Below are 26,063 nucleotides of genomic sequence, written 5' to 3'. Positions count from 1 at the left end.
GTTGCAATGTTAACTCTTATTCGATGGCATCAGCCTCATCGCCAATGGTTGAATTGCCCTAATATATCCCAATTCATCCTTCTACTTAAAATTCTACCAATCAGACAACCATCATGTTCAAGCCAGCAGTTCTCCTGGCTCTAGCCACCGCCGTCATAGCAAGAAAATGCCAAAATCTTAATATCCCAATCTCCATCTCAGCCCGCAATGCCGTCTTCAATCTCCCAAACCCAGTATCGGAAATCGATGTTACCAATTTCGCCCTTTCTCTCACCCGTCCGGGCACTGATTTCCCCGATAGCATATTATCAGGAGTAAGTTTTGCCCACCTCATCAAAATATATACATGCCTAGAAATCCTCAAACCGTACTGAGCGAATTCCCCATTTCTAGTACAAAACCGTCAGCGGCAAGTACTCCATCGCCGCCACCTACTGTCAGCCAGACCACGGACCCGGCAAGGCCCTCCAAATCCTGACCCACGGCGTCGGTTTCGATCGCAGCTACTGGGATCTCTCCTTCAACAACTTCAACTACAGCTACGTCGCCCAGGCCGTTGACGAACACGGCTACTCAACCTTCACCTGGGACCGTCTCGGCATCGCCTCCTCTTCCAAGGGCGATCCAGTCAACGAGATCCAAAAGTCTCTCGAAGTTGCCGCTCTGCAAGAGCTTTCCACCCTCCTTTGCCAAGGGACCGTCCACGGCATCAGCGCAAGGTTTGATAAATTCATCCATGTCGGACACTCCTTCGGCTCCGCCATCACATACAGCTTCATCAACGCAAACCCAGACTTCAGCGATGCCGCCATCCTGACTGGCTTCAGCCAGAGCCAGAACCCGGACTTCGCCACCGCCTTCCTCCTTGGCGGCAACTTCAGGCCTGTAAAGGAAAATCCTCTCCTGGCAGCCAAGTATCCCCTTGGTTACTTTGCGCCACAGTCATCCATTGGCGTCAACATCCAGTTCTTTGCCCCGGGCGATTTCGATCCCAAGATGCTCGCCAACGCTTTCAACATTGGCCAAGCAGCTACTCCTGGCGAGCTCCTGACAATTGCCTCTGGCGCTGGCGATACTAACTCTTTCAAAGGCCACCTTTTAATCATCACAGGAGGTTAGTTTCCCATAGTCTCCGATTCCTTGGTTCCCTGATCTATATCATATCACGAGGCTAATACTTGAATCTATCTAGAACGAGATCTGCCCTTCTGCGGTGGCAACTGCACAGACACCACAAGCATTCAAGGGGCTTTCCCCGATCTCCTTGCTCCCTCTAAGGCATTCTTTCCCAGCGCCACAACCTTCAACACAAGCATTGTTCCCGGAGCTGGCCACGGCCTCAACTTGGGTTACTCTCACAAATCTACATACGCGTCTATATTTGACTTTCTTAGTTCTTGTTCATAGTAAGGCTGTGCGAAGTGATGTTAATCAAGCGAGATAGACAATAGAGGGCACATTTGTAGTAATAACCAGCAGTAATTAGCAAAGGTTAATACATTTTTTTTTTTTTTTAAAAAAAAGAAAGGCTCTTTTCAGAAGTACATTTTAGTTATTACAGCTAGAAATACGCTCTTCTACTACTAGCAATAAAGCATTATGATCGCTGTTGGCCTTAAAAGGGGTATTCAACTCATGCCGTACATGCAAAGACGGATATTATTTAAAAGGAATTACATGAGTCTCCGCAGCTTTATGGTGTGCAAATATGTGACACATAGTTGCGTCGCGTCTCATGAGCGGGCGTAGAGTCCACAGTAAAGAGGTTATCTACTGCAGACTGAGCTGGGAATATAGCAATATTGTGAAGCAAGGATTAATTAGCTTTCATTATAAGAATAGGCTGTCCAATTTCTCACCCCGGGGGCATTTGATCAGGCAGATTAAGCCATTGAGGTATGTCCGGGATGCCCCATGTCAAATAGGCCGACATTTCATCCGCCGTTTTGATATAATCGTCAACCGAAGGCTGCATCATAACCCCGTTCTGAACCATAACTCCTGCCGCCGGTATGGTGTGAAGCGGATTTCTCTGAGGCAAGCTCTGATTCATGAGTTCGGGCGCTATCTCTAGTGGGGGGTATGTTGGTCTCAGCACTGGCAGCGAATTTGTGAAGTCGCTGCTGCCGCTCTTGTCTATTGGCGTCTCGTAAAATAGATTCTGACTTGGTTGAATTAATGGCGACTTGTTGTCATTTGCCGACATCGTCTTGACACTGCTTGTTGACTGTGCCTCCTCAAGTTGTGCTCTACCTCTCCGGAATGAGGCCAATGCTGAAAGATGGTAATCTTCTGCAGACCCTGTAACCTCGGCAGGATCGATTGGTATACTAATGCAGGGTATTAGTCAATCTTATGAGTGCCCATTACTCGTGAATTCAAAACGTACTTAAGCGTTTCTTGGTATCTCTCTGCAATATCCCGAAAGCCAAAAATGTGGCAAAGTGGAATAAGACCTCGTATCTATTCTCATTAGTGGATGGTACGGCAGACGAGTTGATAGAAAGGGTAAAAGCCTACAAACTGCGTAGGTGCCTCTTTTCCACGATTGTGAATACCCAAGAGGAAGCTGAAGTTGGTTATGATATTATCTCTGGTCTCTTGTAAAGTCTGAGGAGACTGATCCACGGTAGCTGCATAAATAATCTGCACCTTAGTCGATTCAATAATTGCATCAGGGCAAAAAAGGTCATCGAATGCGTTTGGACTAAAGTCCATTCCGGTACGGATGATGTGGGATGCTTGGGCCGCATGATAGCGACATAAATTTTGACAATGAGCTCGGAAAGGAAGCGGTGCGTGTTTAAACGCTGATGCGAGGGGAAAATTGAAACCGGCCAGAGAAATTCGGGTGAGGTCAAAGATGACGGCATGAATAAAGAGATGTAGAGCAAAAACACCACCGAGCATTCCCTTGTCTTTCAACACGAAGAAGTTGGCATCTGTTAGGTAATACTTTTCCGGTAAATTGTTGTAAAGTGTGTTAAGTTGATCAATGATTCTGACAAAGTGAGATGGCGGTTCCCAAATATGCATGCTATCACCAGCAACTCGAATAAGTCTACGAGAAAACATTAGCAATAAGCAACCCAAAAATGGAAATGAAACAAAACATACTGCATCACTTTCGTTCTCAGGCGCACAACTAAAATCATGAGAGATGACAAGTCCAGTTCCGTAATAGTTTCATGCATTCCTGAGCCTTCGATCTGTAGAAGATAGTGTGGTGGTGACGCAAGTTGAGATGTAAAGCAGTCGTCGGGGCAAGGCAGTGGAATTTCTGGTATATGGTCTTTCCAGCACATATTTTTCTCGACGCCATTGGCGGCAAGACCATCAATGAGAAAGCTGGCCCAAACGATGCGATTTTCCACCTCTCGTTGAATCATCTGGGCGGCTGTACGGTGACTTTGAAGTGGGCGCGGCGAATCCAAGCTGAGCAATCTGATGGCGCGATGTAAAAAAGCCAGCAGGATGAAGACCAAAGCATGCTGATCCTCCCGAAGGCCATATTCACATAGAAGAGCTACAGTCTATAGAAGAACATGTTTAGATAGGCTAGCTGAACCAGAACCCGATTGAAAACTCACCATGAGACTTTGCACTGTAGGAGCATGCAATTCTCCCAATACCTCCTTTCTTGCTCTCTCGGCCCATTCATGCCCAGGAATCGCGGTTGGAAGTAAATCGCGATCGGGGCCATCTAAACTTAGTATTGCATCAAAATAAATGTGCCTGCGACCAGATATACAGGGTTAGCCTGCGATAATCTTTGGTTTCGTGAGCTGGAGAAATCAGCAGCCAAGAGCAGCTTACCTAGCACCAAGGGCGCACATTATGTAGAGTAGCGGTTCTCCATAATCCTGTGCAATGCTTGCTGATTCGAGTGACTGCATAAAAGAGGGGCGATGAATGAAAGAGAGACAGCGGAGATAGTGATTTCGTTCAAAGTAGGCATTAATTAGACGAAGTCGAAGGCCATGGTCTTTTGGGAGGGTATCTGTGCATAAGCTTTACCTGACGTTAGCACATAAATCTAGATGCGAAGAAAAGATTGCCAGAGCTGAGAAGAGCTCTTATCTTGTGTCCCATTCTACCTTTCAATATTGACGCCAAATGCCTGTAGTAGCGTGGGGTTTGTCCACTGGGTAGCTTTCAAAGGCTGAGCGGGGGCCATCGACGTGAGTCCTGCAGCAGCAATTGTAGAGCTGGCCACCGAGCTTGCTGGCTGAGAAGAGGATTCGCGCTCATGCTGCTTGTCTAACTTTGAGGGATAGATGCAAGGCAATTTGCGCAAGATGCAGCGGCGACAGGACGGTCGAGTCTTTGTGCAGCGATGCTTCGACGACCGACATTCCTCGCAGGATCCCACCCGTCGCTTTTCAACTCCGGCAGCCTTGAAGATATCATCCGCGGATTTCTGCATCTCCTTACGCGAGATGAACTCGCTCTGTGGGCTGAAACCAGGACATCCGACACCCAGTCGAAGACAGTTTCGACACTCGGGTATAGTCTTGTCGCATTTGACCTAGTCCAAAGAAAAAGGATTTGATAAGAATGTGGTTGAATAATCAAACTGCTAGAAGCTCAGGAAAGTCGAGTCTGCTGAGGTTCTTCCTTGCTATCCATGACCTTGGTGGACTCTGCATACCTTTCTTGATCTACAGACCAGACAGGCTGCGGGACGGGGTTGGTTAGTTAACATTATCTCGCAAGGGTTAGATGCTCGATGAGTTACGAATGGGAGAAAGAGTAAAAGGATAGAAGAAGAAGAAAAGAGAGACGGGAAAACTACTGCTCTCACCTATGGTTGCCTTTGGCGTAGTTTCATTCCGAGCTGCAGTCGCGCCACTGCGCTGCTGTGCTTGCGAGCCCATTTGCTGGCTGCGAGTGGTTCCGCTTGGCTGTACGCAGTACTGAGGATGCTAAAATATCATCCTTCTTTCATTATCACGCAAGAGTCGCCGTTGCGAATTGGCATAGTGGGAAGGGGCCGATCCCCTCTGCGCAACGAAAGTCACCTCTCGAGATGGCGCTTGAATGCAAGAGTTGAGATTCCAAAATCATCGCTACCCGGCTTGCAACTGTCAGGTCCCCCCTTCGACGGCTGACTCTGCGTCTGATCCAATCCCAGACGCCTCTGCGGAGTCTACACTAGTCTGGCGCTGTTCGACAGCCGCCCCCGAGCCCTGGCTAGCATGAACTCGTGCATCTGCGACGAGCCCAGCTGGTCGATGGTGGAGTCCGCCTATTTTTGGGCGCTGGAGAGATATACCCTTAATCGCCATCTCGCAACGGATGCCATCCTTGCTGTTGACAGTAACAATTCGTGGGGAGGAGTCGCGGCTTGAGTCGATGTATTTGCTTGCTGTGTTTCATTGTCGGAAGCTGCTTCGATAGCAGCTGGTGGCTCGAGTCATGAGTTGAGATGGAGAGATAAATTGGCGTGGGGACGTTTGTGTGTTTGCGTTTAATTGTTTTTTTTTTGTCGTCCTTCTGGCTTATGGAAATGTAAAATTCCTTCCCGTGCCTTCCCAAATTACGATGCTATTCCTACAGCTACTCCTATCGATACTAGATCCCCCGTACCTACCTACTATAATCGACATCTACATGTGATATGACATTCACCTTTGAAATTAAATTCTATGATAATTCATCTAAGCTCGTGCTTAGAAGTACACGTACAATCGCGGCCACTCCAAAACGCACAGACACCCCTGCACGAGTAAGGTACGCGACACATATTGTGCCATAGCTCCTACTGCTACTGGGCATCAAACGAGTTCTACGTAGTGGCATCATTACCTGTGTATTTTGTGGCGTAAGCTTTGGGGGGCTTGTTGTAACTCCAATTTACGAATTAAAGTATAACAAAAAAATATCAGAAAAATATATAAAGGAAAGGGTAGATACATAGGAACATAATGATTGATTACTCATTATGTACGGAGTTTTAGGAGTAAGCTTATCGAACCTGCTGATACACGAAAACGATTACATACGTTTAGTCTGTATTCTATCATATTACATCAATAGGCCTTAGTCTTGACGTCTGGAATACGGCCGGTGTCGTACTTGTAAAGTTGATGTTATCACAATCGCAACTACTATAGCTTTTCCAAGAGGAGAACTACATAATATTTTAAAATACATAGTATTAATATACTTATGTACTTTGATGCACACGCATATGCTTCTCACAATTGAGCAAACATCTACCAATACGTCTATAACCGTCGTCTATTACCGTATGGAATATCCCAGCAAGTCACAGCCAATCTTGTATTTTACACATTTTCGGCCCTTTACCAAAATATGGCATTAGTCTCAGTCTCTAGCGCTGATTATCAAGCTCGGAACGTAGGCTTAACCTACCGTTACATTCTGCATTGTTACATTCTGCCGTACTCGCTGCAGATGGCGTGTTCGGCCTTTCTTTCACGTGGCAACTGCAAGCCACCCTTTATGCACAAGGGGGCCAATTGGAGTTATACCCGGATGAATTGCGCACTTTCAACTTCCAGCCCATTGTTCACTAATATCTCCAGCCTAAGAATGCCACCCCTCGCCAGCTCATTGCAACCAGGAGTTCCCTGCTTAAGCTTCTGGAACAGTACAGAGATCATTTCCCCAGGGGGCACTGCTATTCTATGTTTTGTCGGCTAAAGCGAACATATGCTGCAACAAGGATCGAAACGGCCATTAAAAAGCCGAGTCGAAAAAGCGCAGACGTGATTCGTGATTTTGCAAGACAGGGTATGCGGTGCATCTTCGATCTTGGAAACGTTGAGTTCGGACATGGATATAGAGGCCATACTCGATGTGGAGGCCTGTTGGTGGCCTTGTTCTCAAAACTCTTATCCCATTGTCTTTTCTTTTCCCTTTCCTCAAACGGAAAGAGAGAGAGGGAGGGAGGGAGAGAGGGAGGGAGGGAGGGAGGGAGAGAGAGAGAGAGAGCATTGGTTTTAAATACACATACAACCCATTAATTTTGTAACAGTACTCCAAGCATACTCCGTAGAAGAAAGATCCACCAAACTGGGAACGAAGAGCGGCGGCTTGTGGGGTTCTGGATATTCGACATCTGTAGCGCTACTTGACTATTCCCCGAAAGAGCGGCTATTTGACTCGTAGATCTTAGATTCGGGGGGCACTGAAAGTAGAAGTTCGTGTGCCCATCTGTTACTAGGTACTAGATAGCATGCAATGGAGACAAAGGAGTATCTTGATGACCAAGATGCGAGATTCAATCACAAGTAGTGAGGGGAGTTAATAAGGGGGCAAAGTATAGTTATGCATACTCTATGTGTGTACTCATACTACCGCTGCACCTGATGAAGCTGTGATAAACCTATATCACAAACCGTTGTTTTAATACATGTATTGTATTAAACTGGTCTATACCTGTTATGATGTGTACATTTGCTCATGATAGAGAAATACCTACCACAATAGGTATTTGTATTACCCATTGGTCAGCAGTCAGCACACCAAGTATTGCGGGACGCCCATCCTCTATTCTCATACGCATACAGATGAGGATAACGAGTCATATTCGCCTTCCAAGGGCTAAAGCACATGTAAGTGTAGTATATGACGGGCTTCATGTACTGCTCACGAGTTATGAGTGGCACCGAGCTGATGGAAATGATGGAGTGATGAGTTTCTGTAACTGCCATTGGGTGACTCGTATACGGACTGCATGCAGGTAAGGTTATCCCTGACGACTTGGAGAGGCTTGCTGTCATGTCGATATGAAGTAGCAATGCACCCAAGATCTTGATGCCCTCTACCATTTTTGCGACCAGATCAGGACACGGCCAAGTTTATCTGGATTGGCCAAATCAATCTCGTTCAGGGCTAGATTGGCTAGATCGCTTCAAATATGGCAAGGCTCATGAGGGAGTTCCGCGCCGATTACTAAACTACGTACAAGATGACGTGGTAATATAGAAGCATAAGAACCCCGATAGCCCTCAAAAATGGACCAAATCTAGCCCGCAAACACACATCAAGATCAAACATCAAACATTCAACAAACGCACACCTTGCAACAGCGAATGATTACACGGCTATCCGAGTTCCATCACATACAGCCAAACACAATGGCGAAGGAAGACCCGAAATAAAACGGCAATAATGGCCAAGATCAACCTGTTGCAGCTCAGAAGGGGCATCTGAAAGAGACAGCAACAGCGGCTAAAAGCGGACTGTTGCAGGCCGAACTCGACAATCAAGGCGACATTGATGCCCCGAGAGTAGCTAAGACTATCTCAAATGTGCAAAGAGGAAGAAGAGCATCGAGTAAACTATACGTCTTTAACTTGGCCAGAGGGTTTTGCCCCAGACCGTCGGTACAAACAAGCTTGGCGGAACGCAACCGCTCACTGGTTTCGGCTTGCGTTTATACCCCTTTTCCATTGAGCTGACTGGCAATTTGGCGGTCGTTAGGTTTGATGTAGAAGAAGCATTGGTTTCCAGGTCTATGATTGCCTTTTGCACGTTCTCAAGAGACCACTGAAACTCGCCAGGGGCGCTCTGACTTGACCCCCCCCTTTGGAGATCCGCGCCTAGCTTTGCACAGATCGCTGTCCTGTGAAATCTGATCGAAGATATCCTGCGTCTAGCCAAGTGTATTTGTTTACACATGGAGATATATCCGATACGATGCGAAAGTCCACGGGGGCAATATCTGGGTGAAAGCATCACGGTGGTTGGCTACTGCATATTCCGATGTTACTCAATGGGCTACCGAGGGATAGAGCAGCCTAAATGTACGATAGGGCAATACAAGGGGTTGGGCTCAGTGGTGAAGATAGCATCGCCATCTTAATGGACATATCACAGAGCTATGGCTGAGATCTCACAACGACTTGGCGAACCATAGCGCAAAGACATACAAAGTACCAGGCAACTCCTTTCAACATGGATGTTATGCCAACTTATACCACTTGAATCATACGCTTATTTTTACCAAAGACGGCATGCGTATGAAGCGCAACTCTGGCCTCGGTGATACGATGTCCAGCCGCTCTCAATGACGGTGATGACAGTGATAACTCTAAATCCGACTCCGCCCCTTACTGGCTGGTTATAATCTGATAACAGCCCATTCATATCGTGCAATACGAATTAGCTCACCTAATCTAATCACCCAGTATCTACTCCATATAGGCACGTTTCTGGGGCGAATTCACCCACGCCGCTACTACAATGGAGATTGATCTCTTATCAGTGGATCCTTTGATACCAGATATTCCGCCATCCCAGGCTCGACACAAAGGGCGCGCGCGATTCGGCGACGTCCGCCAGTTTACCTGCAATTGTCTCCCCAGATGTCGCTTATTAGAGGAATAGCGATTAGGAGTGCTTCATCTCGACCGGATCTGACAGAAGACGCAAAGTTGCCGCGTACGATAGGAAGGCTTTCGGACAGAGCTTATTTATACGACCCCACAGCGCTGACGGGTTCGCACTTTGCTTCAACTATTAGCTAACGGCCGAGGATAAAAGACAGCCGAGCCCGTTTGCGCCTCCGTCCGTCATTCTCCGATATCAGACCTACACTAACTAAGGCACGGTGATGCTATACGTGAACACAATGTCTCTGCGAAAACTGGGAGGATTCAGCCGGCAGGTGGCGTCATATGCCACAATCGCCTCGTCGAGGGCCTCGATACAGCCGCTTACGCACCGGCCGGGGTCAAGCGTCCAGTTCGGAGCAGTTGTGCAGGGCGTTGGCATCAACAAGATATCTGGTGAGTGCATAGAAAACAAAGCAAAGGGGAGAGGCAGGAGGAGAAGAAGCAGCACCATCCATTTATATACGGTAACGAAAGACTTGGCTGACACCCAGTGTCTCAGATGCCGACTTCGACATCATCAAGGACGCTCTATACAGACACCAAGTCCTCGTCTTCAAGGCGCAGCATGACGTCTCTCCAAAGGCACAGTACGAAATCACACAGCGATTCGACCCCCAAGCGACGGCCTCATACGGCCACGGAAAGACGCTCGACGCAAAACGATCCATCTTGCATCCCGACCTCAAGACGATCCCACACCAGCCACAGGTTCAAGTGATTGGAAACGGCTTCGTCAAGGACTACGAAGGGCTGAAGGATATCCAGCTGCGACACCCGCACCACAAGACCTTCCACGCCACGGTCATCTCTGAAAAGGACGACCTGGACTTTACCCGATTCTACAGATGGCACATCGACGCGGCCCTATACGGACTGGCCCCTCCGGTAGCCACGACGCTCTTCGCAGCCCAGGTCCCTCGCGGCCGCACGCAGACGATTCGATATGAGGATACGGGCGAGCAGATGACGGTCCCTCTGGGCACGACGGCGTTCGCATCGGGCTACACAATGTACAATCTCCTCTCGCCCGAAGACAAGCAGTTTGTGCTCAGCACAAAAGTCGAATACGCACCGCACCCCTACGTATGGATGAGCGGCGCAAAGTCGCGCTCCGACGGCCTGGGCCTCATCTCAGAGGGCAAGGAGGTGCCGCTGGACAGCCTCCCCGAAATCGAGCAAGACAAGATCCAAATCCTGCCCATGTGTTGGCGCAACCCGCAGGACGACCGCCTGGCGCTGCAAATCCACCCGTCCGCGGTCCGGAAGCTGCACCTGGCCGGCGGCAAGGTCATTGACGACCTGGAGGAGGTGCGCGCAATCGTGCATCGCCTGCAGCGGCCCGGCATCGCGCCCGGCTTCGTGTACGCGCACGACTGGGAGGAGGGCGATTTCGTCATCTTCCACAACAGGAGCCTGCTTCACTCGGTCGTGGGCGCGTTTGCGGAGGACGAGGTGCGCCTCTTTCGTCAGTGCAACATTGCGGGCAGCAGCTTGCCCGAGGGGCCCAGATATTTCTGAGGCGTTGCGTTGCGATGCTGTGCTGTGCTTGTTGAATTGCGGCGCCGCCATCGGCCATGCGGCTCGCGACCTGTCATGGATAGAATGTGATGAGATAAGACGAACGAGCAGCAGAACGAAGCCACGAGATACCAGACGCAGTGCATACATACCTGCCACACTCCAACCCACCGCCTTTTTCCTCACAGCCAGATGCCTTGATCCTCCCGAAGAACGGAGGCCAAGATGCAAAAGGCGCAACGCCACTACCCATCAGATGTCCACGCCAAACCAAGTTATGCCATGCTATATGCAAGAGTAGCGTTCGAAGAAGGGGGGAGAGGGGCAGCAGTATGTTCGACATAACGCCCGCATAACCGCCTTTGTCCAATGGAGTCCATCGTCTTATACAGGCGGTATAGGCTTCAAATCCGACTGCACCGCAACCGGCGCGGGAATAAGTCGCAAAAGGCAGATCGCCGGGGGGGAAGATACGCGGCCCTTGGCTTCGGATAAAAGAAACAAGTCTCTCGAATCCCACAAAAATCGCGTTCTCATGACCCCTCGCATCTGGGGCCTCAGCGAAGACTGATGTTTGTGTATCACGAGCCCTTTTCATCCCCCAGTGAAGCGCCCATCCACAGCGGCAAGCCGGAGCCCAGCCAGTGGAAGAGAGCGCCCTGTCGGCTCAGCTGCCGGCCCTCTGTAATCCGCAGCGGCCTAGCGCATCTCTTTTTCGATGCAATAGAAGGCCGAAAGCAGGGCGGCGCAGGATGCGAGGTTGATGTGCCCGCGCTAGCGTCCGCTGTCCCGCCCATGCATTGCGCTGTGTTACAGGGCTTCTGGTGGGGGGATTTCCGGGGGGTTACAGCGGGGTGGGTTGCACTGCAGCGATTGAGCGGTGTCGGTCGGGGGATTTGAAATGAAATTGCTGTTGCAGGATTAGACCATAGACGCCGTCGATAACGTTCAATTCTCGTTTTAGACAAGCTACATAAAAAACCTGGGACTATAATGTATCAAGTGCTTATCATAATCCTGACTCAACAGGCTGTTAACTAATTTGTTTCCTATTGTGACTCAAGATTCTTTTTTTTTTTCTGGGGCAGCGCTTATTACACCGTATTTGCCTCCTAAACTCTTTTCTTTTTCTTCTTACCTCGTCTCTTCTTCTCTTTTCTCTCTCTTCAATCTCAGTTGAAAGAGAAGCTGTTCCTAGAAGACAACTCTTGATGGCGACAAGGTGACCGTCAAGACTGGTCGATTTCGTCTTGGCAGCTGTTAATCCGCCAGTCACCGTGAAATATCTCAGTCTCAAACTTCACGCCCCCATCGTATCCTCACAATGGCGCCTCCTCCCCCCGACCCGATATCCTCAGCATCCTCCTCCGACCTCACCCTCATGGACCCCGAGCCCATGGCCTCAGAAACGACGCCTCTCATCGGCAACAACAACAAGTCAAGCGACGACGTCGAAGATGGCACCGCCGCCCGTCCATCCCCCGGCAAGCCCCTGCCCAAGATGCAGGTCTACCTGCTCTGCTTCAACAAGGCCATGGAGCCCATCGCCTTCTTCGCAATCATCCCCTTCATCGCGCAAATGGTCCAGCGCAACGGCAACCTGCCCTACTCGGACGTCGGCTTCTACAGCGGCCTGATCGAGTCGCTCTTCTCCCTCACGCAGATGTTCGTGCTGTACTCCTGGGGCTACCTCGCCGACACTGTGGGCCGCAAGCCCGTGCTGCTGTGGTCGCTCGTCGGCATGACCGTGGCCACCTTCTTCTTCACCGTGTCGACGTCCATCTGGCAGATGATTGTGTTCCGGTGCGTGGCCGGCGTCTTCAGCGGCTCGGGGCTGGTCATCCGGACGATGCTGTCGGACCACACCACTGCCGAGACGCAGGCCGTGGCGTTCAGTTGGTTTGCGTTTGCCAACAACATGGGAATCTTCCTGGGACCGCTGATTGGCGGCGCGCTGGCCGATCCGGCGGCGCAGTTCCCGGGTCTGTTTGGAGGCATCAAGCTGCTGGAGGACTATCCCTATATTCTCGTGGGCGCGGCCATCACCGCGTGCAGCGTCTTCAGCATCGTCTTGTCCGTGTTCTATCTGGAAGAAACCCTCGAGCCAGAGTCGACCACCACCAGCGCTGGAGTATCCGCACCGGCCCGGCCCCAGCGACTGTCCACCTTTGAGCTCCTCAAGGCCCCCGGCGTCGGCATCGTCATCTGGGTCTACACCCATGTCATGTTCCTCGCCTTTGCCTTCACCGCCATCCTCCCCGTGCTGCTCTTCACGCCCATCGACCTCGGCGGCGTCGGATTCTCGTCCTCGCGCAACTCCGTCTGGATGGCCATCCAGGGCGCCAGCCAGGCCATGTGGCTCGTCGTCGCGTTCCCGATGCTGCAGCGCCGTCTGGGCACCAAGGGCTCCCTGGCCAGCTGCGTCGCCGTCTACCCGCTGTTCTTTGCCGGTTACGTCGCCATGAACACGCTCCTCCGTATCGGCACCGAGTCCAGCGTTGCGGTATTCTGGGTCGTGGCCTTCATCGTGGCCTTTATCGGACCGGGTGTGTCAATGGCCTTCACGGCCATCCAGCTCGCTCTCAACGATGTTTCGCCCAACCCGCACGTCATGGGCACGCTCAACGCCTTGGCCATGACCGCCGCTAGTGCCATCCGGTCGTTTGTGCCTGGTGTTTCGACCGTGATATACGCCATTGGCGTGAAATACCAGATCCTCTGGGGCCACCTGGTGTGGGCGATTCTCATCCCCATAGCCATGTCTCTGTCTATATTCGTTAGATGGCTTCCGGAGGATAAGCAGTCCCATAAGCTCCCCCAAAACGAAGATGAGGAGTAGAGTAGAAAAGAGGACGCAATTTTTGAAGAGTTTTTTTTTTTTTTTTTTTTTTTCTTCGTTTAGCATAAAAGGAGTGCAGAAAGAGAGGGATGAGAGTAGATTTTACGTGAAAGAGAATGCTGCTGGTATATATTATTATACACTTTTGCAGCTACGTATAAAGGGCGCAAAATAACAGGGTTAAATTCCCTGCTGGACATCACGGCAGGCTGTGCATCTGCATAGAAAGCATTTGGATTGAAAGTCATCTTCTTATTACTACATGTATATACAAATATATAAGCGAAATCATTGTTGTAAACAAATTTTCATTACCATCCACACCAGTCACAAATTTTATCCAGCTGGCTTAGTTGCCAAACCATCTATCCATTACAAGATACATTATCACAAGCATAAAACATTAGGTGGCACGGGTAAACTATTAAAATGAGAGGGGGAAAAAAAGTAAAGATTTTCTAAGAATATATGATCTGATTAATTAATCATGTAACGAGCGAAAGAAGAAAAAAAAATTATCCAGTTTTCCCCTCTTCCAATCCCCATTTACATGAGCCGAAACGTAAAATAATGAAGTGCGTGACGCCGTGCTACCGTGATATAATTTTCCTTTTTGAAAAACACAAAAACCTGTATGTAAAATGCTTGAAAAACCCAACGTTGAAAGAAAAACAACCAGTTTTGAAAAAGAAAAGCAATCTCTCAAAATAGATGTCAGTCTGGTTCTTTTGTGTATTGGTCTTGTAAGCGAGTGTTGCAATGCGATAGAAGCAAAGACTCAACCCTCTTCTCAAGATCCAATAGTCTTCATCCTCTTTCTCGTACACCCATGAAGCAAACATCTTATTTTCTTCATCTTCTCCACACCTGCTACATCTCGAGGGAAAACAACAAAGCGTGTTTAATCAGACTTGACGTTTTCCTCGTCTCCAATCTGGTCTCCCCTCCATCGCGACCACTCAAACATCTTCCTGGGCTTGCTCTTAATAGTCTCCTTCAACTTAGCTTCGCTTCGATCCAGCCAAGCATCGGCGCTGGCATTGCTGATGGGATACAGAGGAGTGTTCTCAGGGTGGAAGAAGAAGTCATCCGACTGGAAGCTAGAGTGAGAGGCAATAATGTCCATGTCGGCGGCAATCTGCTCGCAGTAGCTATCCAAGGGAAGATCGTTGACATCGTGGCCAAAGGGATTCTCAATTTCCTGGCCAATGAAGAGGAGGCCGAGAATGATGTATGAAGCGACAGTAGTAGCAGGAATAGTGATATAGTCGAGTACGGCAACCATCTGGAACGGGAGCATGATGACGTAGAGCCATGTAATCTGCTGAAACAGGATTCCGTAGGCGATGGGGAGAGGGGTGGTCAAGACACGGTGGCAACCAGTGTAGGCATCATTGAGGGCAGCAAGGTTGTTGTATGCGGTGGTTTGCTGCATGGGGACGGGGAGTTGGCCTCGGGCAATCAGGTTGTCGATGGTGACCGCAAGATGGTTGATGATCTCGAGCGGTAGGTTTCCCACGGGCTTCTCCGCTCTCTTGATCAGCTTACGAGGGTTGCTGGCGGCGAAGGAGAGGCCCAGGTAGTCGCCAACAGACTTGAAGAGGCTATGCTTTCCAACACCGCCATTGACAGGCATGGTGGCGGTGGCAGACTTGGCAAAGGTATCGAGATGGCCAACAAGATGCTCGATATCCGCATACGAGGTGTAGGGCTCGAAGCGCAGGCTGTGCTTGAGGGCAACCGAAAAAGCAACCACCAGGTTCATGGCGCTAATCTTGTAGAGCATCTGCTTGCGCATGTCCACGTCCGGCAGGGGCTTGGCATGGATCCAGAAGACTCGTCCAAGGGCCTGGGATGATGTAACCAGGGAGGCGAAGAAACGTCGACCTTCGGCATAACGCTCATATGCCGTGGAACCTCGGAAGCTGAGACCTGTGGAGACGACGAAACCAAGAACCGTCAAGAGGATGGAGTTGACACCGATTTTGTGAACCTTTTCGTGGATGAGAGTGATGAATGTACTCCAAAGTCCCATCCAAATCAGAGGCACAATCATCTTGGGCAGGATACTGCCGTGCATCTGCAGGAACAGAGGCCATTTGGAGTGCTTGGACATATCACGAGGGCCGGCGAAGTAGTCCTCGAGATTCAGCGTGTGCCGCCGGCTGATGGGGACCGTGGCGGCCATCCTTGAGCCGGGGACATTTGTCGTCTCCTGCTCGAGAGGGATCTCCAGGCTATGTTCGGGGCGCTTCTCATTGCCCTGGGTTTGCTGGTCTGCGACAGTGGTGACCTCTGTCGGCACGTAGGCATCGCCGTCCGACATGGTTGCGGTCGATCTCAATGCTGTGATGGAGGAAGATACTGGTCGTGACGCTGGTTCAACAGGGAAAGCGAGATTAGAGCAAGCTCTGACGAAAGCAAGGCGAGAGGAGCTGCTCGCGTGTCACTGTCCAGAGAACAGGGAAGTGATAAAAGAGTGAATCAAGCTTGAAGCAACAATGGGGATAAGCGGCACAGGGAAAGGAAAATCGCACCGCGGTGATACACACACAGAAATACACAAACAAACAAAGAAAAAGGGAAGAGGAGAGGAAGGGGTAGGGAAGAGAGGTCGGATAAGTAATAAAGAAAGGAGAGGTGAGGCAAAAAAAAAAAGAAAAAAAGAAACGAAGGAAAAGAGCCGGCGGTATATGCTGAAAATGTCAATGGAGGAGGGCATCAGACTACACGTACCGGTACAGGTACAGGTACACGCACTGCGGACCAGGGCCGGGATCAGGTTCAGGTTCGGTCCATGCGCTAGAGCTTGTTCTAGCTCAGAACCAAGAATTCCACGAGGCGCCTGTAGGGCAGACGCTGATGGGCGCCCAGTCCCTGGAGCGCCACGTAGTTAGTGAAGGATCTAGCGCTGCAACACCTGTCAGTTAAAGCTCTAGTTGGGCGCCTTCAGGGCCGAGGCACTGAACTACCCGCCTAACGTATGCCATGGAGACTATACAAGAGCTGAATAAGCCAGATGATACATGTGCCTATTTTCGTCTCTTTCTTTCCTCTCGATTTTCTCACGTTTCACCTCTACATACTCTGCCATGTTGACATCTCAATCCATCTGCGCTGGGCCTCAATCGCTAACCTCCTCCTTGTTCCATTACATGTCCTTCCCCTTGCCCCTGTTTCTTCTTCTGCAAACATATGCAACGGCGTCTCCATAGCACATGCGCGCCGGGGCCTCTCATTCGCCGGCCTAAGTGGTGGGTTCCATCGAGGCCTGTCGTCTGAAACAGGCGGCTTCCAGGAGGCTGCTTACATACATACATCCAGCCAAGGCCTCGTGAAGGAGTACTTGGGCGCTCGCATCTGCAGGTATTGTTCCTCGCTGATTCGTGGGGCGGATACCCAGCAAGGGGAAGACCTCAAGTCGCTGACATGCAGCAGGTGCATGACTGTCTCGTCATCTCCAAGACCCTCTATGGGGCCATGCATGCTGTGCTACGCCACCGACCGCCACGGGGCCCCAAAACCGGGCATGATATTCGACAGCAGATCAAGAGACAGTGGGCGTGTTGAATGCTGCAGCTGCAGAAACCCGATCAACACAGCCAAGGTCAGAAATGCAGCCCTCTGAGACCTGCACTGACGGTTCTCAGCCCCCAGGTCACAGGCCATCAAAACGGCTACGGAGGCTCTTGTGGCTCTTGAGGCTCTCGAGGCTCTTTGAGGCGCCCTTGGTTGCAATCTCTTTAGCCGTCCTGCGCCCTGTCCAATACGAGACGGCCGTTAATTGCTGGCCAACGGAGCCTTAAGCCAGCCGCAATGCATACCACCCGAACGGAGATGCCTTTGCCCAATTTAGCTGCCGCTTTGATCAATAAACTTGTCGCCCCTAGCCAGCACCCGTAGCCGCCTTTCTGTGTTAGTTGACTTCTGCCATGCTTGCACATCGTTGGCCGATGAATTAGGTGCTTAGCGTCAGCGTCTACTCTGCACCGAGCCGCTAAAAAAAAGCTTTCAGGCACAGAGAGGACGGCGTTGGACGGCAGGGCCTTGCCCAGAACCAGACACGCGAACTTGAATACACTTGATACAGTATTCGGCTACGAGAGGCCTCGACGATGGAGACCGGTGGGTCAGGAGAGGCCGTGTGCTCGAGCCATCAATTTCCAGGGAAAAAAAAAAAAAGATGGGAGCCTTGAGACAAGCTTTGAGAGTCATTGCCAAGCGCAATTAAGCATCGACCGTTCGCAAATGGCCCGTCTTAGCTCACGCGGAAGAGCCAAGCCTGCCAAGCCCTGCAAATGCAACCCAAGAGGCTGCAATCTTTTTCTACCATCAGGTTTTAGTATGAGAATCACTACTGATGCTGGTGCTAGTAGCGGGTAATGAATGCACCAACGCCTGTGGACGGAGGCACTCCGAAAATTCGCAGGGCAAGGACCATGTACCAGTACGAGCAGCCGTACTCCCTACCACCAAGGATTTGCGTGCATGGAGGCTCAAGTAAGGGGGCCAGACTCTCGTTTTTTTCGCCGCACGGCCTGGCTTGATCGCGATTTCCTCCGCATCGAATCGTGCCAGTAAGACGATCCTTGGAGCAGGAAAATATGACATGCTACGCAGGGAGTCGGAGCATACGGTCCCCATTGTCCGCCATGCAGTCCTTTCTGGGGCATTAGCACACGACCCTCTGTTTGTCTTGTTGAATTTCGCAAGAAGCCATGGACTGTGTTCAGGTTGCTAACCCCCCCGCCGCGGGCCGTTTCGTTGGCTAACCAGTGTGGCCGTGTTGATCCCCAAATTTAAGCATCGAGGCGAAGCCTTCTTTTTTTCTTGTTATTTTTGATTAGCACTACTAATCTTCTTAGCTTCAGACGATTAGTATTCGATTAACCGCGATATCCAAAAATGGCTCCGTCTGCTCACAATCGTGGCCCCACCCTTGGAGACAGCTGTGTTCTAAAAATACATGATACAGCTTGAAGCGAGTATGTATGACTCAGCGCAAGCAGTCTCGCGCAGCAATTGTTGAGGCTCAACTGGAGAGGGCTAGGGATGCTGTTCCTCCTTTTCAAAACTACTGGCCGTATGGAGTAAGGCAGATTTGTTCGACTACCGGTGTCAGAAGAAGAGACAGAGAAGCTTTTCGCTATATCTATCATTCATTATCCGTGCAGCAACTTAGCGCGTATGCACAAGCTGCTAGATTCAGCAAGGCTCTTGTCTCTAGTGATGTCGGTTAAGCGTTGGCTGATGCGAACCGTTTCTGTGTGTAAGACGCCCAATTGCACAGAACTGCATGTCTGAGATGAGTTTAGCAACATAGGCTGACTATATATAGAATTAGCTGAAAACAATGCGCATCGTAAGAGCAGTGATGCAAAGTGATGTATCGGTACATGTAGGTCGCCTTGCCAATGAAGTCTGTCTAGTGTAGCGGTCGTAGCCTGGCTCTATCAGCACACAAGTTTGGACTCGATGATTTTCGTTTTGAGTGAGTAATACTCTGCGTTTTATTTATCCGAATTGCTTAATTAGCTGTCATATCTCAAAACCAATGGGCGGCGCAGCATTTGAGAGACTCGGTTCTCTTACTCGATAGACGCCCACATCGAGGTCTATTATATGTGCAGTTCACAAAAAAACGTTGCTTTCTGCTCTTTTGTTTCTCTGTTTATATATGGCATACTTTTCTTGATAAGTTGGCAAATGATTCCATCACGGCGGTATCTTCCGAGGGATATCCAGTACAGCTAGACGCCTCAATTGATTTAGCTGCTGTTGTTACAGGAAATCTCAAGAATATTCTCTCTCTCACAATTAGTATGCATGATTCTCTCAGAATCCTAATGTTCAGGCTATAGACAGGTTGTTTTATACATGTATACACGTACTGTATAAACGTTAGTGGCGTGTAAAGTCGCCTAGATCGCGCCGCCAACTGTAAGCCAAACTTCGGAACTTTCCGTCACCCCCTCACCTATAATGTTGGAGCTTTTGCTATGCGTGCAAGGTCTGGCGCTGTAAACTAACTAACCCACTCAAACAGCCTGAATTGAGAGAAGAGCTTTCCCCAGCCCTTGTTGCCCCATGAGACTCTCGATCCAATGCGACCATGGAAAATGCCGAGGTTTGGTGTTTTCTGATACAGCTAATCATTACCCTTGTGTAAGCCGTCCTTTTTTTAAAGCCAATGGACCTTGTAATTATATTGGCAATTATCGATTCTCTAGCAACCCGAAGAGCGAATGAGATACTGATTCTGAACCCGCATGTGCTCAAACGCATGACATTCTGGAAAACGGCAGCTTCTCGCGGACAAAAGCTTATCCCGTATCGGAGTTAGTAACGGCTAGCCAATCGGAAGTCTAATCTGAACTTGTCCACATAAGCCGAGGCCAATTTGTCAGCTTCCAAATTGAGCTTGATCCCCAGAAAGCCTCTAAACGCCAAGCAACGCTAGGAGTGGCAATTCAATGGCAGTGATAGGAATGTATTGTAACTACGGCGGACATGCGGGCTTGGCGGTGTTATGGCGGTGTTGTGGCGTACTTGATTATACCGCCCTGGTTGTATACATTGGCGTTGGGTCTTTACCGCAATGTATTTTCAAGCTGTATTACAGTCCATAATGAACGTAGAATCAAATCCATGTATACACAATGCTATCAAGGCACAAAATGCATTCTATCTTGTTTATTCCAACTAACAATTGAATTACATATCATCAAATTGCAGATGGAAAATTTTCCCTGCGAGAATCAATTTGCTGTATATATGGCTAAAGTTTTCTTGTCGCCTTTTGCTAAGGTCCGAAAAACTATCGATGTCTAACGCCGATGGCGTATCTGCCGGCAAGTGGAATACTCGGAATCGGCAGCGTCGCTAATGGTTATTATACGCTGGATCGATGCACCACAGACTCCACTTCCAGCAGCTTGAGCTGAGGTCTTTTTTTTCTTTCTTGTTCTGTTTTGAGTTGATGATGTCACCCACTTACACGCTATATAGCCATCATCGAAAAGGCGTATAAAGGACCTTCAGCCCGCAACTCAATTCGGTGCTGAGAAGAGGTCTTTATTCCTGTCCAAGCAGTACGACAATTCTTCATTCAATTTTACCACTTGTTGAATCTTCCATTCATCTCAATTTTTGAATTCTCATTTTCTCATCCCCATCATCATCGCCATGGCATCAACCGAGCCCAAGTTTGTAGGATGGGTTGCCCACGACAAGGAATCTGCCAACGGCAGCATGGTCTGGGAGGAGTTCGAGGTGAAGCCCTGGGAGGAAACAGACATTGACATTAAGATCTCACACTGCGGCATCTGCGGCACAGATTTGCACAAGCTTCGATCTGGTTGGGTAAGCAGCTTGTTCGGCTCAAACTGTTCCAAACTCAAAAAAAAAAAAAAAAAAAAACTGACACTCTTACAGGGCCCGACAGCATATCCCATTGTAGTCGGCCACGAGATTGTCGGCACGGCCGTGCGTGTCGGCAAGGAGGCCGCAGCCCAGACCGGAATCAAGGTCGGTGACCGCGTCGGTGTAGGTGCCCAGGGCGATTCGTGCCAGTGCCGCAAGCCCCCTCAGACCAAGGAGGATCACTCAGACTGCGAGGCCTGCGCAACCGGCAACGAGGTCTACTGCCAGAGATCGGTAAACACCTACGGCGCCCAGTTCCTCACGCCGGCCGGCGGCAAGAGCATGGGCGGCTACGCTCTCTACCACCGCGGCCCGGCCAAGTTTACCTTCAAGATCCCAGACGGCCTCGCCAGCGAACATGCCGCGCCGATGATGTGCGCCGGCGTGACCACCTACTCGCCGCTGGCGCACTTTGGCAACCAGAGCGAGCCTCTTGAGCGGCGGCTGAAGGGCATGTCGGTCGGCGTGGTTGGCGTCGGTGGCCTGGGCCACTTTGGCATTCTCTTCGCAAAGGCCATGGGCGCCGACCGCGTCGTGGCTATTTCTCGTCGCGCAAACAAGCGGCAGGATGCTCTGGACCTCGGGGCAGACGAATACATTGCCACGGCGGAAGACGAGGGCTGGGCCAAGAAGAACGCAAGAACGCTCAACCTCATCATCTGCTCCGTTTCGAGCTCCAACATGCCCCTGACCGATTACATCGGCCTGCTCAAGCGCGACAGCGTCTTCTGTCAGCTCGGCCTGCCAGACGATGGCCAGTTCAAGCTTGGAGCTGGAGTCATCTGCGCGGGACGGCGGTCACTGACCGGAAGCTTCATGGGCTCACCGCATGAGATCAAGGAGATGCTCCAGTTTGCTGCGGATAAGGGAATCAAGCCGTGGGTTGAGAAGCTGCCCATGAGCGAGGCTAACAAGGCCATTGTTGATATGGACAAGGGAAAGGCAAAGTACAGATATGTCTTGATTAACGATCAGTAAGTGGGGTTTTTTTGGGGGATTGTCATGGAAACTGTTATTGGTGTGTGGTATGAAAGGGTTTTGGCTAACAAGTCAAATTGTTGAATATGATTGTAGAATAAAAAGTGTTTATGAGAAACTATGAAAATTTCAACTATAACTATATGCAACTTTGACTATGAAGCGGAGATACGAAGCACATGCCCTTCTGGTTGACAGCATCTCGGATCGCCCAACAATGCTGTTCGAAGAATATATAATTTTATAAAATATCAAAATCATAATTATGCCTATGAATTATGACTTTGATGTTTAGACATCTAAGATAGGTACCTTAGTCTATATATGTTGTTTCTCCCCATCAAGCCCAAAATTTACTAAGTGGACAGCACCAACGTCGACACTGCAATATTTGTACTAGAATAATAGCCATCATTAGTCGAAGGAAAGGGAGGGAGAAATACACGCTCTCTATTTTTTTTGGAATTAATTACCTTGGTACATCCAATGCACGGCCATGCATCAGCCGAGGCACAAAGGCAACAGCAGTCGTTGTCGTCGTCGGTGCAGATGCCACGCTCGGCTAGGGCGGTTGTTGCCCCATGGGTATTTGGGGAATCGACGGCTTTCCTGGGAGCGGGAGAGGTGGTGACAAGAGTTGCCCAAAGGGCGATGAGAGTGATACACCATTTCATGGTGGTAGTGGGTTTTGAGGAGGAAAAGGGTAATTTGATGTTTAATTGCTACTGCGATGAGTTGGAGAGCAGCCGATTCCAAAATTTCTGACATTGGCTCTTCTTATATATATATCTCCATGCTCTTTCATATGCTACAAGCTGAAGCGTTGGCGACAGCGCCAAAAACATGAAATACTGTTTGAGTGGTCACGAGAACAACATCATTTTGTACCAAAGCAAATATTCTGGCTGGGTCTCAAAGATGATGTTGGCTTTCAAAAATGACGAGTGTGGTCTTTTGAATGTGAATATCGTATCAAGTGAATGCTTTGTAGCCATCGCATAGGGATCAAAGCCCAAGCCGAACACGTAATGAACAAACACAACACAACCTCCTCAAAGTACTGACCCTTTTCCTTTTTGAACCAACAGAACGCGAAACAGGTGAAAGTCATCAAGGATCTAGGGAGAGTTTTCATTATCCTCTCTATAACACAGGCTTTATAACAGTGTCAAGGTATATAATATCTATAATTATGTCCCACAGTAAATTAAACACAGCTATTGTGACTATACAATGCTCATGCCAACCATAGGAAAATCCCCCTTTTAAAACCTCATACAGCGTACTGTACAACAAACAGTCACCCCCTGACAACTCTCACTGCATACCCTCGTGACAAAATTCGACCCAATTGTGTAGAAAAGATAATGTACATGCAATCATGCAGCCATCGATATAAAAAAAAAAAAAGGTATTAAAAGAAGAGAAAGCAAAATACCATCAGTCGTTTCGTAGGCAGCTCTCAAAACGCCCAAGACCCATACAAACTCCCCCAGTTGAAGAACAACCGGTCGTACAACCAAACACCAAGAACCACATCTCTATTCACCAAAAAATCTAGCCAGCTTTTCAGTGCATCGGCCCGGCGGGAAGCTCAACCGCAGGAGGCTCTTCCGCAGGCAGCTCTCCCGGAGGCGCCTCGGTCGCCGGTTTAGGTTTGTTCATCAGGCCGCTATACTGTGGCATCTCGGCCGCCGGCGCTACCTCTCGACCCTGGAGCTCCGTGGGCGTGCTTGATGAGACGACTTTGTTGTACTGCTGCCGCTTTCTCCACCAGAAGAACAGACCGGCCAGCAAACCGAGCACGACAACGGGCACGACAACTCCAATTGCTGCCTTGGCACCAGTTGACAAACCACCGGATGAGTCACTAGAATCCGAACCGCCTGTGTTTTTTGCTCCTCCTGGCTTTGTCCCCGTTGTTGCTGCGCTTCTTGTTGTTGTTGTCGTCGTTGCCATGGTTGTCGATTGCGTGTCGGTCTTGTGGTATACCATTCTAATTCCAAAGGCGTTCAAACCCCCCGGAGCAGTAAAGGAGCCCTGGACCGTGCTTGTAATGCCATTGTTGCTCACCGTCATGGGCAGCGTCGTGCCGTCTCCATCAGGCGCAATCCATGTACAAAACAGAGTTGACCAAACGCTCTCAAGCGTACTTGCCGTGACGCAGGAAAGCGATATATCGGTGGCAAACGTCGGACAGCACGTTACGGTCGTGATTCGCGATGCTCCGATATTGTCATGGCAGGCCGAGTAGTAGCCAGACGGACATGCCAAGCCGGGTGAGAAGTAGGAGGTCTGGTCGGTGTGGAAGCCTTTTGGGAGGCAGGACTTGGAGAAGTCTATGCCGCTGAGAAAACCAGATACGTAGATGCCGTCGCAATCATCGGGACGGGTGAAAGTTGTAGTGAGAGGATTGAAGGGGAACGAAGTGACGACGGGGACGGACGGCTTGGTTATGGCGTGAGTAGCCGTTGAGTCTATGCCCGCCATTGTGGAAGATAGTTGGAGAGTGAGATTTCGGATGAGACGTAGGAGAAAAAAGAAGAAGCTGTAGTGCTTCAACGGATTCACACGTGCTCTCTATGATAATAGCTTGTTGATGCTGGTAGGAAGAGGACTCTCACTCGATGATCACCAAACGCAAACTCGGCCAACTACATGTACATTGCACGCAAAGAGAGAGCAGAGAAGGATCAAATCAAGGGAGGAAGAAGGAGAAGAAGAAGAAAAGAAGAAGAAAAGAGCGAGAAAAGCGAAAGCTACATGAAACACCGGCAACGCCCAGATCCATGGCCCGCCTCACATCACGCTATGATGCCAATCTGCCTATACCGACCCAACCAGTCCCCTGCTCTCTTCTCCTTCTGACTCCCAATTTCCCTGCTCCCTAAAAGCAGCACTACATCAGCCTGCATACCGACAGAAAAAATCCCAACGCAGCACCAGCCACTCACAAGCGGCCCCAGGCCCGGGGACAGGCTCTGACTTTGAAGCGAAGGATCGTCCTCCATGCCCGCGCCAGAGAATCCACACCCAAGAGAAAGCAACGGCTCTTCAGCTATTACCGCGCAAGCCAATGGGAGGAAACGAGCAGGTGGAGATTTCTCTTGGGGCCCCAGTCTATTTTGAGCTGAATGGAACGAGGTTTGGGATTCTGTTGCACGGAGGATTCTAGGGTGAAGTCTACGAAAGAAGGTAATGGTGGCCAAGCACGGCATGGGGCAGGGTTTGCTGTCTGCTTGAGACTGGGTTGATAAGCTTTTAGTCGTGGCTCATTTCGGCTTAACCTTTGTGTCCTGACGGTTTCTCTTTTCTCTTTTCTCTTTTTTTGCTTCTCCTAGCAGTTGTCTCTGTCCAGTTAGCCTCGTCCTTATTAGTTCCTGGGTGTTCTATTAATAAAGCGGGTTACTTGAGCCGTGCTCTTTTTTTTTCTTCATTAGTTTCACAAAACAAGCCCCCCAAAAGGCGACACCGCCATGAGAATCAGAGAAAACCGGTAAATGGAAGAAGATGATTATTGTGGTGAAACCCCTGCCGCGGACAAAGCATCTCAAGACACGCCATGGAGCGCTACGCAGCTGCAGGGGGGGGGTTCCGACGCCTTGTATTGGCTGTTTCGCGTGGCTGATGGGCAGTGAGATTTGGGCGAGTGGGATCGGCAAATACACGCCACCAAGGCACATTTGGTGCTACTAGTAGTAGTTGGCACCTCCCAGGCGGAAAAGTGCGCGTAAGGCTCGAATAGTTGGGGCTGTGGTTAGTTGCGAGTTGCGTACATATGTTGTTAAGCGCTCAAGGTGGTGGTGATGCATTAGTTCATGTAGAAGCTTTAGTACCTGTAGGTAAGGTACTAAGATGCAATAACACGCGAGAAACGAACTTTGGGTGCAAGTCATGATTAAAGGCTTCAGCAGCAGTAAAAACAGCCGTCAAATCCT

General features: G+C 49.8%; 8 protein-coding genes across 10 annotated transcripts; 5 read left to right on the top strand and 3 right to left on the bottom strand.

The window, feature by feature from the left end:
• Nucleotides 1-113: 113 nt before the first annotated feature.
• On the top strand, nucleotides 114-1,407 carry TrAFT101_004406 (uncharacterized protein; the record flags this gene model as incomplete). The annotated part of the gene is made up of 3 exons (XM_024909226.2): nucleotides 114-314; nucleotides 394-1,114; nucleotides 1,193-1,407. The coding sequence occupies 3 exons, from the start codon at nucleotides 114-116 to the stop codon at nucleotides 1,405-1,407; spliced, it is 1,137 nt and encodes a 378-aa protein (XP_024765795.2).
• A 358-nt stretch (nucleotides 1,408-1,765) lies between these two features.
• Nucleotides 1,766-4,980, bottom strand: TrAFT101_004405 (uncharacterized protein). Of its 2 annotated transcripts, XM_024901628.2 has the most exons (9): nucleotides 4,805-4,980; nucleotides 4,652-4,677; nucleotides 4,098-4,528; nucleotides 3,817-4,011; nucleotides 3,591-3,735; nucleotides 3,118-3,533; nucleotides 2,521-3,061; nucleotides 2,390-2,463; nucleotides 1,766-2,330 (listed from the first exon to the last, which is right to left on the bottom strand). In XM_024901628.2, exons 1-9 carry the CDS (start codon nucleotides 4,875-4,877, stop codon nucleotides 1,856-1,858), a joined length of 2,376 nt encoding a protein of 791 aa, XP_024765797.2. In that variant the 5' UTR covers nucleotides 4,878-4,980; the 3' UTR covers nucleotides 1,766-1,855. The 2 variants fall into 2 exon arrangements, with proteins under 2 accessions (XP_024765797.2, XP_065983266.1); XM_066127157.1 differs by having other exon boundaries at nucleotides 4,098-4,677.
• A 1,821-nt stretch (nucleotides 4,981-6,801) lies between these two features.
• Nucleotides 6,802-7,137, top strand: TrAFT101_004404 (uncharacterized protein; the record flags this gene model as incomplete). Its single annotated transcript, XM_066127156.1, has 2 exons — nucleotides 6,802-6,835; nucleotides 7,004-7,137. The coding sequence occupies 2 exons, from the start codon at nucleotides 6,802-6,804 to the stop codon at nucleotides 7,135-7,137; spliced, it is 168 nt and encodes a 55-aa protein (XP_065983265.1).
• A 2,449-nt stretch (nucleotides 7,138-9,586) lies between these two features.
• Nucleotides 9,587-10,886, top strand: XAN1 (Alpha-ketoglutarate-dependent xanthine dioxygenase xan-1; the record flags this gene model as incomplete). Its single annotated transcript, XM_024898889.2, has 2 exons — nucleotides 9,587-9,761; nucleotides 9,868-10,886. The coding sequence occupies 2 exons, from the start codon at nucleotides 9,587-9,589 to the stop codon at nucleotides 10,884-10,886; spliced, it is 1,194 nt and encodes a 397-aa protein (XP_024765798.2).
• A 1,324-nt stretch (nucleotides 10,887-12,210) lies between these two features.
• Nucleotides 12,211-13,725, top strand: TrAFT101_004402 (uncharacterized protein; the record flags this gene model as incomplete). The annotated part of the gene is made up of 1 exon (XM_024907208.2): nucleotides 12,211-13,725. One exon carries the CDS (start codon nucleotides 12,211-12,213, stop codon nucleotides 13,723-13,725), a length of 1,515 nt encoding a protein of 504 aa, XP_024765800.2.
• A 433-nt stretch (nucleotides 13,726-14,158) lies between these two features.
• Nucleotides 14,159-16,372, bottom strand: TrAFT101_004401 (uncharacterized protein). The gene has a single exon (XM_024904789.2). It carries the CDS (start codon nucleotides 16,049-16,051, stop codon nucleotides 14,627-14,629), a length of 1,425 nt encoding a protein of 474 aa, XP_024765801.1. The 5' UTR covers nucleotides 16,052-16,372; the 3' UTR covers nucleotides 14,159-14,626.
• A 4,326-nt stretch (nucleotides 16,373-20,698) lies between these two features.
• Nucleotides 20,699-23,029, top strand: TrAFT101_004400 (uncharacterized protein). Of its 2 annotated transcripts, XM_066127155.1 has the most exons (3): nucleotides 20,699-21,087; nucleotides 21,160-22,121; nucleotides 22,222-23,029. In XM_066127155.1, exons 1-3 carry the CDS (start codon nucleotides 20,911-20,913, stop codon nucleotides 22,247-22,249), a joined length of 1,167 nt encoding a protein of 388 aa, XP_065983264.1. In that variant the 5' UTR covers nucleotides 20,699-20,910; the 3' UTR covers nucleotides 22,250-23,029. The 2 variants fall into 2 exon arrangements, with proteins under 2 accessions (XP_065983264.1, XP_024765802.1); XM_024899045.2 differs by having other exon boundaries at nucleotides 21,160-23,029.
• Nucleotides 23,030-23,292: 263 nt separating this feature from the next.
• TrAFT101_004399 (uncharacterized protein) lies at nucleotides 23,293-25,333 on the bottom strand. The gene is made up of 2 exons (XM_024907209.2): nucleotides 25,080-25,333; nucleotides 23,293-25,012 (listed from the first exon to the last, which is right to left on the bottom strand). Exon 2 carries the CDS (start codon nucleotides 24,613-24,615, stop codon nucleotides 23,695-23,697), a length of 921 nt encoding a protein of 306 aa, XP_024765803.1. The 5' UTR covers nucleotides 24,616-25,012; nucleotides 25,080-25,333; the 3' UTR covers nucleotides 23,293-23,694.
• Between the last annotated feature and the right edge of the window lie 730 nt (nucleotides 25,334-26,063).

The sequence above is a fragment of the Trichoderma asperellum genome, chromosome 2 (assembly GCF_020647865.1).
Source record: "Trichoderma asperellum chromosome 2, complete sequence".
NCBI classification, from domain to species: Eukaryota; Fungi; Ascomycota; class Sordariomycetes; order Hypocreales; family Hypocreaceae; genus Trichoderma; species Trichoderma asperellum.
Note: the sequence above shows the minus strand (reverse complement) of the source record. Positions and strands in the feature narration are given on the sequence as shown.

Bases quoted from the DNA above. Each gene is read 5' to 3' on its own strand.
- TrAFT101_004405 (XM_024901628.2), bottom strand. From the start codon at position 4,877: ATGGGCTCGCAAGCACAGCAGCGCAGTGGCGCGACTGCAGCTCGGAAT. The intron at 3,534-3,590 runs GTGAGTTTTCAA...GTTCTTCTATAG, and splicing joins CTACAGTGCAAAGTCTCATG to ACTGTAGCTCTTCTATGTGA. The intron at 3,062-3,117 runs GTATGTTTTGTT...GTTTTCTCGTAG, and splicing joins CTGAGAACGAAAGTGATGCA to ACTTATTCGAGTTGCTGGTG.
- TrAFT101_004401 (XM_024904789.2), bottom strand. From the start codon at position 16,051: ATGTCGGACGGCGATGCCTACGTGCCGACAGAGGTCACCACTGTCGCA.
- TrAFT101_004400 (XM_066127155.1), top strand. From the start codon at position 20,911: ATGGCATCAACCGAGCCCAAGTTTGTAGGATGGGTTGCCCACGACAAG. The intron at 21,088-21,159 runs GTAAGCAGCTTG...ACACTCTTACAG, and splicing joins ACAAGCTTCGATCTGGTTGG to GGCCCGACAGCATATCCCAT. The intron at 22,122-22,221 runs GTAAGTGGGGTT...ATATGATTGTAG, and splicing joins TATGTCTTGATTAACGATCA to AATAAAAAGTGTTTATGAGA.
- TrAFT101_004399 (XM_024907209.2), bottom strand. From the start codon at position 24,615: ATGGCGGGCATAGACTCAACGGCTACTCACGCCATAACCAAGCCGTCC.